Raw genomic sequence first — 12,380 nt, 5'->3', positions numbered from 1 at the left:
TCTTGAGGGAGGCCGGAAAGAATGATCAGCTTGTCTTGAAGAGATGCCATTGCAGAGGCTATCCCGATGTTGCGATGACAGAAAAAGAAGGGAAGTCTGCGGCAGGATGAGGCTGAAACCCTGATGTTGGTGATGTGGAAGAGAAAGAGGCTTCAAGCTTAAAGAACCCTACCTTAGGCTAATCCGGCAGGGCTTTATTGCAAAGTGCAAGAATTGCAAGAAGTGGGTGTCCTTGTTTGCCATGACTTACAAAGGAAAATCAGTGAGAAGGTCTGGAAAATAACGACTGCTGTCTTTGTGATTTACCGTCACAAAGAGAACCAAGCCCCACAGCACAAAAGACCCTCGAATATTCAGTCTCTCGAAAATACCAATACCCATATACTCTTCTTGCACTCTAGCTGCTATAGAAATCAAGCCTGTAACTTGCGCCTCCAAGCTGCAATTCTTTTCCTATTAAGCCCAAACCTCGACTACTATCTTATTAGTTGCTTTTCTTCCTACCAACTGACTTTCGAATCCATTGCTACACCACGGAACTCAATACGCAATGGCCACCTCCGACGAGGCTGTGAAGGAGAAGGTGCAATTCTACTGCAATATGAAATTGCTAACTCTCTACGAAGGAACTGTTCGAGGGGAAGGTGGAAAAGGGAGCTTCCTCTACTATAAAGAGAACCTTGTGAAGATATTGCTAACCGAAAAAGTCGGCTAACAACCGACCCTCTATCCTTCCTGCCTAGATTGGTCCCATTGGGACGAGGAAAAAACTGAATGCCTTTTCTAGGAGATGAGGAATTGATTAAAGCTTGGGCTAAGACTGTTAGATTGCACCCCGACTTTAGCGAGACTGACTTTAGGACTTGGGAAGGTTACTGTAGCGATCTCTGGGGCCTCTAGTATAAGCTTTAGTATAAGGATCTCTCTGCTAACTTTAGTCTTATGCTTTCCTATAAACTATAACTTATGGAATAAGGGATGTTATAGCTGTTATACCTTTTAGCCTTGACCTTGAAACCTATATCCTCCAAGCTAACGAATGGGGGAAAGAGACCTTCTTGACTAAGCTCCTAAAAGAAGGCATTCTAGTTACAAAGAACCGTCTTACAGTAAGCTTCCGACTAATTCGAGAGACCATATTTAACTGCGGCTACCTTGTTGGCATTATTAACTTTGCCAATAAATGTTATTGGATTGGCTACATCTGGGATGCTAGGGCAAAGTAACTCTCCCTCTTTGATATAATGGACCTTCAAAGGAAGGAACGATTTAGGGCTGCTGGGGTTGCCTGGAGGGAGATTATGACTGTTAATGGTGCCCCATTCGACTTCTCTGTCTACGGTATGCCAGCCTCTACCCAGTCCTACGGTTGGGAGTGTGGCTTTCTTGCAGTCTTTCTTATAACTTTAACTATTTGCAGTATGGTTGGCCTGGACAAGCAGTAGATGCAGGGAGGGATCCCAATGGAGAGACTAGTTTTGACGACCTGAACGACAAGCCGGCAAGTGTCCCTTTTGAGCTACGATTTCGCGACTGGAAGCTTGGCGCCGTTAAGCTAAAGCTCCCGCCCCAGCTAAAGAAGAAGGGGAAAGCCGCTAAGAAGAAGGAGACTGTAGACCAGGACTTGGATCTGGAGCGCATCAGAAGCTTCATTGGGTACGCCATCATGAAGGAGCTTGGGATCCGGGACCTGATGTACAGCGAGGGTACGGACGAGGTTTGCCGAAAAATCGACCTCTCCCACAACTGTGAGTATGGGTTCATAACTACCAACTAGAAACTCAGGATATCAGATCTCTACACCAACCTTGGTGGGTTCTCCCCAGTCAGCTGGAAGAGTCTTAACCTCAAGAAGCTCCCCGATGCCTATCAAATTGTCCCTCATCCTGCTGTCCCTTTTGGTCAGACGTTCCGCTCTACAACGATGTATAGATCAGACTACTGAAAGGTCAACTTTACTATGGCCGACAACCTCGTCAAGATGTTCAAGAAGAGAGGATTTGAGGTTCAGAAGGGGATCCCTAAGCTACCTGGGACTACGGGAGGGAGTGTTATCTCTCTAGGCTCGACTGTCCCAGAGAAATCGCCAACAGCTCCTAAGCCTGCATCTAAGACCGTACCTATAGTACCCTCTGGGGGTATCGAGGAGATGGAAATGATATTCGGTAGAACTTCTTCTTCTTCTAGGCCCTCTGGACGTTCTGAAGGGACAGGGAGAGGAGCGGTATCTTCCCTGATGGAAGGGGTCAGGGATATCAGGGCCTCGCCATCGCCACCTCCAAAGTCGCCGGCAGTATCCCAAATTGAGAGGGATATCCGAAGCCCAAGTCCTTGTTAGCCTGCTGGGTTGGATGTGTTGATGAGAGACGTTCGTGGAATGTCCGCTAGGAGTGACGTCTTAATGAGGGATCTATCGCCCAGCCCACTACGTTGTTAAGCTGCTAAATCCTACAGAACCCCGACTATTTCTGCTGTTCAATTTATTGATGGAGCCGTTCTTTGCTACTTTGACGATGATGCTATTCTTAAAGGACGAAGCGAGTATGACAATGTTTCTATTGGTAAGGGTACGAAGAAGATGACTATTAATACTGACTGAATGAACCTTCCTTGTATTTTCAAACGACCTATGCTGTTCATGCCCAAGTCTGAGTCCTATGCGACTTATATCCCGGAAGGTCTGATTTCTCTTTCCCAGTGGGAGGAGCTGATTGACGCCGCCTATATGGATGTCATCCCTCCTGCTATTGTAAAGATTAGTCGGGAGGAACGTTACTGTTAGCGTGAGGCTTGCAAGTGATGGTTATTTGGTGTGCTGTTCTGCTTTCTCCGGTGGATTGGAATGGTGATGGATAGGGAAGCTTGTGGTGAAGGGAGTTGCCCTTAATGGAGGAAGTTGGTCTTTAGAAGCTTTTAATGAGATGCTTTTCTAATGTTTGCTGTGTTTCTTTGGTCGGAATCTTGAATGGGGAGGCTGTTGTGTTGTGTGCGTTCCTGGCCTGATTGGGGACAATTATTGGATTGCGGGGGAGGGATGTGATAGGCGGTTAGGGACACTTGGGCTAGCTGGTCGCTAGCGGGGATGTCTCTAGGGTGACCCGGATGGGGTTAAAAGGGGAGGTTAGTGCTGTTACTGGGGGAAATTATTGTTTTTCCTTTCATTAGAGATTCTTCCTAGAAGTCAGAGAGGCCGGAAGGGCTCGAGGCTGCTAGGGAGTCTATTAATTGATTGCCTTTATTTTTGAGAGATTTATTTGAGCCTTCTTGTCATTACTATGTTCCCTGTCTAATCTCTGTCTTTAACCTCCCTTAGATATTGGTCTGCTGCAGGCCCTATTGATGCCTTGCCAGCGAACTTTCCTGCGACCGACCCGATATACAATTTTATGAGATGCTTCCCTATTAGGAGATATAAGCCTTAGGTTGATCCGACTTTATATGTGTAATCTGGTGTAGCTTCGGGCTGACTGGCTAAGATGCCTGTGCGACGACTCTCTGTGTATTTCCCCTAGGGAAGGTTAATGAGTTGGGTGTTGTTTTCCGTCCCTTCCTGCTGCTAAATTACTCTTCTAACTAATTAAAATAAATAGCTTTAAAGTTAAAATAAAAAAAAGTAAAAATAAAAAAGACTAAAGTTAAATAAAATTAAAAATATATAACTTTATATAACTTTAAGTAAAGATAATAAGCTAAAATATAAAAGTTAAGTTAAGTTAGAAAATAATATATATATAATAATATTAATAGCAATATAACTAGTAATAGAAGAATTAATTATATATATATAAATAAATAGCTATCTTTTTCTAGTAATACTACTATAAAAAAAGCAGGAAATAAAAAAAGAAAAAGAATAGTAATATTTAGTAATAGATATTTAGCCTCTTTTATTTCAGCTTCTATAAGTTATTATATAAGTAGAATCTACTTACTATCTAATATTTAATATTAAATACTATAAATCTAATTAGTTAGAGTAGCTAAAAAACTTAATAATAGTATTAATATAATACCACTCTAATTATTTATTTATAAATTAGCTAATAGTATTAATTTCAGTTATAATCTATATAATACTTTATATAAATATAATTTATATCTTTTTCTACTATATTATTATATAATATAGTAGCTTTTTATTTATATACTTATATTAGCCTTTTTAGTTATTAGAGTTATTTAAATACTTTATATTATTTATATTATTTAAATCCTTTATATTATCTATATTATCTATATTTATATTCTTTATATTATTTATATCTATATCTTTTAAATTTCTTATTTTATCTTTCTTCTTCTATAACTCTAACTATACCTAAATATATATTATAATTTACTACTATTTCTTATATTATATCTATATATCCAGCTTTATACTTCTTTTAAATAACTTACTAAGAATAATAATTATCTTTTTTTATTTAATCTTAAATAACTTAATAATATCCAGGCTATAATAGCTAGTAGCTATATATATATTATCTAATATATACTTAAAAATCTTCTATATTTTCTATAATATTTATTTATTTACCTTAATTAATTATAATATCTATTCTTATAATTAGATCTTATTAATATAAGCTAAATATACTAGCTATTTAATATACTTTAACTATCTCTTAATTTTCTATTTATTACTAGTATTCTAAATTTAAATATCAGCCTTACTCTTAAATATCTATTAAGCTTATTATTATATAGTTATAATAAACTTAACTTAGTAGCTAGCTTTATTTTTATTAAGCTCTTTATTATTAAATAGAATAATTTATCTAACTTTAAATTAACTACTAGCTATATAATTACAGAAAAAATACTAGTATTAAATACCTATTCTTTATAGTATAGATAATATAGCTACTTTAAATATATTAGTATACTAGCTTTACTTATAGTTATTAATCTAATTATACTTATCTTAATAATATTACTATATCTATTTAATTTATTAGGCTATATATAGATATTAATTATATTCCAATTTATTCTTCTTTAGTAGTAGAATATAGAGGATAAAAGCTATTATTAGAAGTAGAACTAACTAATCTTTTAATTCTTTTTAATTATAAATAATATCTAAAATTACTTTTACTATAGCTTAAATCTTCTTTAACTTAGTACTTATTAGTAATCTAATATATTTTAATATAATATATTAAATTATTTTATTTTTAATATATATTACTCTATATATCTAGTAAATTATAAATAGATATTTAGATAAATAAATAAATAGCTCTATTTTAATAATATTTATATATAATATTTATATTTTACTATATTATCTTAACTATCTTATTTTTTTTTTTTTAGTATTTACTTTTTACTAGTTACTATAATAAGATTAGAACTTTAAATTTAATTCTTATTTTAATTAACTCTTTTACTTAATATTTCTCCTACCTATACTAACTCTTTTATAAGCTTTACTCTTAATATTCTTAACTTAATATATCTATAACTTTAACTATATTATAATATTTTAATTTGGGTTCTTCTAGTTTATATTTTAAAATGGGATATCTTCTAATTAATATCTTTCTATATATATATTTTATTTTTATTTTTACTATTCTAGTTTTAATAGAACTCTTTGTTGATATTTTTAATAGAACTCTACCTTATATTATTAATAGTACAGTTTCTATTTGTATGGGTTTTTAATAGACCTCTTTAAAGAGTTTCTATATAGATTGCGGGTAGGTAAAGTAAAGGCTGAAGGATTTTTAAGCTTTAAAGTGTTAAAGCAGAAGCAAAGTATTAATACTTACTCTGTATATAAGCTGGAAATTAGTTTATAACTACGCATTCCGTTGCGTCGTAGCGTGTTTATGAATAAGCAGGCAAAAGCAATTCAAGGTACAGATTACAGAAGCAAGGGTTGTGAGGAGGCACCGGAAATAGGGCGGGGATAGAGGGTGACAGGGATTTAAGCAGGGGGTTCCGGCAATTAGGGGGAACACGACAATTAGAATAGAAGAGTAGGGGGGGCCGAGATACAGGCCCCCACAAGTAAGTCTCAGTTGAATCTGTCTGTTACCTCATTTTACCCTATCTCACCCTCTCTCCTGCTCACATTCTTAGCTGGCAACTCCGTCAGCTCAATGCTCACCGGCAGCTCAGCCGGGCGATCAAGCGCTTGAAACTCCATGTGCCCACCCTGGGGCTGGTTCTGATCGACCAGCACCCTGGGGCTCTGGTAGTAATTAAGATTATACCCGCCCTGCGCGTCGCCGGCGCCAGCCAGCTCCTGCGGATTCGCCGTCGCCTTCGTGCCCCCATCATATGCGCTTGGCTTTGCAGCGTCAGGCTGCACGCTGGCGTAGCGGCGCTTGCGCCGCCTCCACCAGAATAACAAACCCACCAGCGCCGCGATTGCCACCACCGGAACAACGACCGCCACGGCAATCGTGCCGCCCGTTGAGAGCCCCTTGCTCACCTGTCCGAGATCACTCGCCTGGTACACATACCGAATGCCATACGCATTTACGCCGCCCTCCTCGCCGTAGAGGGTCCAAACTGTCGTCGTCGGAGACGCGCCAGCGGACTCTGACACCGTCACATCCACGACGGTCTTGGGGTGGGTGGAGGTGAGGTCGGCCATCCAGGTGCAGAACTGCAACGCCCATCGATCTTGACGAACGAGCGTGTCCTCGATGCAGGTCAAGGTCATGTCGCCGCGGACGGGGCAGCAGGTCACGGTGGTAATGGCGCGCACGCCGTCGCTGCGGCTGCACTGGGGTTGGGCCGTGTAGTCCGTCGGACAGGCGGTGCCGGGGGAGTAGAAGGCGGTACTGGCAGCATTAAAATTCTTAGGGAGGCATAGTGGGTCGTTGCCAATAGTAAGGATATCGATAGAGCCGTGGCCGCTGGTGTCGAGGTAGATGCCCCTGCAGGAGGAGGGGGGGTTGAAGTCAGAGGTTTGGAGGGGGTTATAGGGGAAGGTGGAAGTTGAGGTCGATGATGTTGGTGCTAACATTTTGATGGTGAGTGACGGGAAGGCCGGGGACCGCTTGGTGGTGACTCTTAAGGTGCAAAGGCGGCCTTGATGATAGCTGGTTCATTAGATGCGTGTAATTGACAATGAGGAACCCTCTCCAAGTGAAGCAATTTGCAGAGATAGAATCACTAGACACATGTCGCAAAACAGGCCAAAAGAGAAGCAGGAGACGGACGAGGAGAAGGGAAGCACCCTCCTCCATTTGACGAATCCTCCTTGGGGCCGATCAACCTAGTCCCATCGCTCAGGTCATACTTCCGAGGCGGCAGCCCAATCTTACCAGGCTAAAGAAACAGACGCCGGCTGTGTGAGAAAGCGAATCTCGAGGCTGCAGACCTGGCTGGAGGCGTTGGGTCTCGCACAGTGTGCACAAAACTGCTTCGGCTGGGCTAGAGTGCATGGATTTGGCATTTGAACCCCGTGAGCCCCAAGCACGAGCCGGGGTGCACGGAACTTTCCATATGCACGATTTGGTCAGCAAGCTGTCACTCATACGGCGTTGCAACGGCACTTCCCGAAGCGAGCGCCTACCACGGAAATTGTCACTTAGCACTAACTGTGGGCTGCCAGCTAGTGGCACCGGAATGGGGTGGAGTTTGCTTCGTTGAGGAATAGAGGTATTGGCTCTCAGCTGATGGTCCTTCTCATCATGCTATGATGATGCTTTGCGCCTGCAGCCGCATCTGAGTCTCGCTTGTAAAAGCCACGCATGTGATATGGGATTCTTCACGTCAGAATGATCTCAATTTCTGCGAGGGTAGCTTGGATTTGCCAGGCACTTCAACAATGCGTCTTCATTCCATCTTTTCCATACTATAGTGCAGCCCTGCTGCTTACCTAGGAGTCAGATGAAAATTGGTCTACTCGACTTATTGTTGGTCGATATGGGGTTGCATTCACGAACTAGCTCGGACAGGGGTCGACGATGCTCAATGATAAGGATATCTCTAGGCCTTGGAATGCAATTCAGCCATTCCTTAGCTCTGAATCTGACTGCAGGTCAGAATACACCAGGGATAACTACTTAAACCTGATGGGTCCTTAGATAATGGAGAGATTTAGCTTGCCGGGCGAGAGCATTGCAAAAATTTGATGCAATCCGGGATAGCTACGTCCTGGGATAGATGAGGTCTGAGGTCCGAGACCTTAACAGTCTACGCTGCAGAGCAGAGCCAGGGTTAAAAGCCACTCCACTCAATCCATATAGTGGATCCACTAGTGGATTCCACTGTCCACTCCACTGGCCACTCCACTGGCAAAATCTCAGTAGATTGGGTGGATAAGAAGTGGGGTAGTTAAGGGTGCCTGATGTGCCTCTAGATTTCTGCAATGTTGCTACCCTATGTCAAAAACACCATGAAGCTTCTGAACAGCGAAATTTCTGAATGCATACAATACAGAAAGTACTATTGGAATGTCCTGGGTTTTCTCATTGGGGTGACATAAGTCTCGATAGGTATGCTTAAGATTTGCTCCGTGAATGTTATAACATCATGAGGACCGTTAATAGTTATATATTTTCCTGTTGTATAACTATATTTCCAGTATATATCAGGTTTGCCTGTTTATATTTTGGATTTATAATACAATACTTATACTATTAAATATCTTCCAGCAAGCTGATTCGAAAAACGCGTCCAGATCCCTTAATATCTCAATACTGTGCAAAAAATTACAAGTGATACTAATTGCGTTAAGCTTGTAATTTGAAGGCTGTTAGGGACTTATCTACTACCCGACTCTAATGACACTCGCTATGTGCTTGCTCATAACAAATTAGCTTGAAAGGAAGTATCTGAAACATCTGTAGGATAAGGGTATATTGTGCTAACTGGCTGCGTTGGATATGTTATTTGTGCTTACCTGACGACCTGTTGTTGACCTATTACTGCATTATATTTTGTGATTTCGACATAATAAAGAGATTATTTTACTATGACCTCGCCTGATTCCTGCTTCGACATTTCCAACAACGGCTTCGGGTCTGCTGCCGAATTAACGCCCTGCCCGACGCCGTATCCTGCTCGTTCAACCTCGACCTCTGTCTCGACTCTGACGACCTCTTCCGCAAGCGATGAATACTATGAATGCACGCTCTAGAGACATTTCCCAGGCTGGGAGTTCTCTGAGCGAGCCAGGGAGACGTGTTGTTGTGCCTGGCAATTTGGATATGACATCCAAAAGGAAGACTGCAGATGGATTTGCCAAGCATGCATTTCCAAGAATACCCCACATCCAGGTCATTTTGAAGCTAATGGCATTTACAATGCATATAATCATCTGTTTAACGACCACGGGATTCGCGCTCCTCCTGGAATGACTAAAGGAACTGCTGAAAAGAAGGCAAATTTGAAGGGCAAAAGGCTTACTGGGCAGCGGACTCTCACGGAATTCTTGAAACTTAATCTACACAACCCTCAAGAACAAGCAATTGCGAACGGCCTTATCAAGCGCTTCGACAAGGAACACTTCTGCAGGCTTCTGATTGACTGGATTGTAGTTAAGAATCACCCCTTTTCTATTGCTGAAGAGATGGAGCTCCAAGCTATCTTTGATTACTTGAATCCGTCAGTTTCGGCTTGTAAAGCTAATTGTTGTGAGGTTAACGATGTGTATTGGGTTGAGTTGACTAAACTAGCTAAGCGAGGCTATTCCGAGCTGTAAGGGCCCTGGCTGTCTGAGGCCATAACTGCTGAGACAGCGGCTGTGAGTACCCTTCAACAATAATAGAAGAGTAGGGGTAGATACAGTAACAGTTCCCCAAGTTAGAGGTAGATTGTAACTAAAGGGGTTTCCAATAAGGTGTCCCCTAGTCTCTTACAAGGATCCTTAAGATGTTACTTCTCTGGATTTATAGTATCCAGAGAATAAGAATAAGAAGGGTAATTGGCATTGCTATAGCCCAGAATATCCAAAACTAACTTGTTATTGCAAGTTTGTTATTATCCAAGATTCTAATGAATAAAGCTATTATAGTCTGGGAAAGAGTTAGTTTAAGGTTCGGGACTCTTTCTTTGGAGTGCGGGTATGGGTCCTACTGCGATTGCGGTAGCTAGCAAAAAGACTATTGTTAGTAGAGCTATACTCTTTATGGCTGACGAGTCCCTCTTGGTCTCACAGGCGATCTCCTGTTGCATTAGATTGTAGAGCTTTTGTACTGTAAGTATGTATTGAAGTGCCAGGCTTTGTTATCTGTTATACTACTTGAAGATAAATATTAATGTGGTTAAGTATTTGCTGTTGGTGTATGACCTTAGCATCTGCTTGAGCTTGCAGGAGCTTAATATACTGTCTGATATGAAAGCTGTCATATGCCATAGTTAACTGTTGTCCTGGCTTGTTTGCGCTCGTGCTTCTATTTATGTGATTCTCAAATTTCGATAGTATAGAGATAAGTGCCGGGCCTAGAACTTTAATAAAGTTTGCACAACTATTGGTCAAGTAAGTATATTGCAGTAAAATCTTTTGATGCGTAGTGTTAAAATTAAGCTGAATATTTTCAATCTCTTTGTGTTAAAGATAGGCGCTCATCAGCCCCGTTTCTCGCTAGACCTCACGCAGTTAAATGCTGATGCTAATATATTTATATTGAAGTAGGTTTATCCAGATGTTAGATAATATTACGAGTAGCAATATTGGCTCTGCGATTAGACTGGTGTTATTCCGGAGCCTCTTGAGTAGTTGGAATCCCGGTGATGGATTTTCTTTTGTTAATTTGAAATAGAGAAATCCTGTTATAGCGCAGTTATTTTGCCTGAAGCCTATGGCCAGTGTTGTAAACGAGCTAACGAGGGCTGGACTTTGAAAAATAAGTTCTGCTATATATTAGTATTTTCTCTTAAAATACACTCAGCTAATTAGCTTACTGATAGGAGAGTATATAGATCTATTAGTGAAAACTAAGCTAGGAGGCATCTGCTTTTGGGTTGCTAGGTGAAGGGAATAGGATTTTGGTAATTGCAGGACTTTAATTATCTATTTCCAGCTATCTTAAGTAAATAGTAGCAGGATTTTCTAAGCTCTGTCTTTAGCTAAAGCTTAGTAGTAGTATAAAAGCCTTATACTGCCTGTTATACTATCTTTTGGAACCTAATTAGGAAATGCAAATTATCCCTTCTGGTATAGCTATTGGTCTAAATTCTTAGAAGTTTTGAGGACCTTGTGACAAATAATTAGTAGGGAAGACTTTTTAATTTTAGTTACGGACTATTCTAGGTCTAAATCTTAGCTTGGATGGCATTATACTGACGTTAAAGAATTATATCTCCAGACCCCAAACTTAGCTGAGCGTGGAACTGAAGGCTAATTCTTTATTGTATTCTTCTTGAAATATTCCATGTAGGTCCAATTCAAAATCTGTTCCGCGGACAGTCATTGCTGATATCTGACGGAAGTTTGTAGAGAGGGCTGATGGTCGGTCTCGAGAGATAAGTTTAAAGTGATCTGTTGCAGCCCAGGATGAGGCACATATACTTGTATACAGAGAAGTGCGGACAGATTTGCCTGATCGTGTTAGCTTTGCTGCGGCTGTTCAAATAATACAATATAAAAGTGCAATATAATATTTACGCTAAGCCTATATTGCAACGTTCTTGGTTCTAGCAGGGCCATCCTAAAGTAGCAGCAGTGCTAAGTAGCGGCAGTGCCAAACGGTGGCAGTGCTAAGTGGTGGCAGTGCCAAGTGGTGGCAGTGCCAAGTGGCGGCAGTTCAAAATGGCGGCTGCAAGGAGGCTATGCTATTGAAGTAGATTAAGAGTGGTGTATGTAATCTGTAATTATTTAGATGGTTGGAATCTATATTATCTGTGATATGGATTTTATTGGAATTTTTTTCTTAGTTATATATTAAAAATCCTAATATATTGAATTAATGGGTTGTATGTTTTCGAAGCTGACTGGGTCTAGTAATAAAGATTCTCTATTGCAAGTAGATATCATAGAGTAAGAATATTACCCAACGGACCTGCAAATTACTACCACTGAAAATATATTTGAACTTCCGACAAGTAACTACATTCTTGCTACGTAATAAGTAACTTAAGTTTTCTGGGTATCTATTTTAACTAGTTCTGTCTTGGTTTTGGCGCATCTTTATTCTCTACTAGCTATTATCTTTCTAAGATACACTTTCCGATAATTAGCAGCAGTATAAAAGCCTGTTATTATCCGCTCCGAGATAAAGTGGATATAAAAACCATTAGTCGACTAGGATTTATTAGCAAGAGAATAAGGGCGTGATTTCAATCCTAATATATTATATATATAATAAATGGGTAATTCCTAAGGGATAAACCGGGGTTCGAGGGTTTATATTAGTAGATAGATTAATTAACTAGCTTTATATATATATACTACATTTACACTACTATTAGTA

General features: G+C 40.1%; 2 protein-coding genes across 2 annotated transcripts; one reads left to right on the top strand and one right to left on the bottom strand.

Moving 5' to 3' along the window:
- Positions 1-550: 550 nt before the first annotated feature.
- Positions 551-1,945, top strand: BGZ61DRAFT_540100 (uncharacterized protein; the record flags this gene model as incomplete). The annotated part of the gene is made up of 3 exons (XM_046254865.1): positions 551-631; positions 1,421-1,748; positions 1,794-1,945. The coding sequence occupies 3 exons, from the start codon at positions 551-553 to the stop codon at positions 1,943-1,945; spliced, it is 561 nt and encodes a 186-aa protein (XP_046095728.1).
- Positions 1,946-6,052: 4,107 nt separating this feature from the next.
- BGZ61DRAFT_433308 (uncharacterized protein) lies at positions 6,053-7,182 on the bottom strand (the record flags this gene model as incomplete). Its single annotated transcript, XM_046243907.1, has 1 exon — positions 6,053-7,182. The coding sequence occupies exon 1, from the start codon at positions 6,983-6,985 to the stop codon at positions 6,053-6,055; it is 933 nt and encodes a 310-aa protein (XP_046095727.1). The 5' UTR covers positions 6,986-7,182.
- Between the last annotated feature and the right edge of the window lie 5,198 nt (positions 7,183-12,380).

Source organism: Ilyonectria robusta, assembly GCF_021365365.1.
Source record: "Ilyonectria robusta strain PMI_751 chromosome Unknown BGZ61scaffold_40, whole genome shotgun sequence".
NCBI lineage: Eukaryota > Fungi > Ascomycota > Sordariomycetes > Hypocreales > Nectriaceae > Ilyonectria > Ilyonectria robusta.
This window is presented reverse-complemented; position numbering and strand designations above follow the sequence as displayed.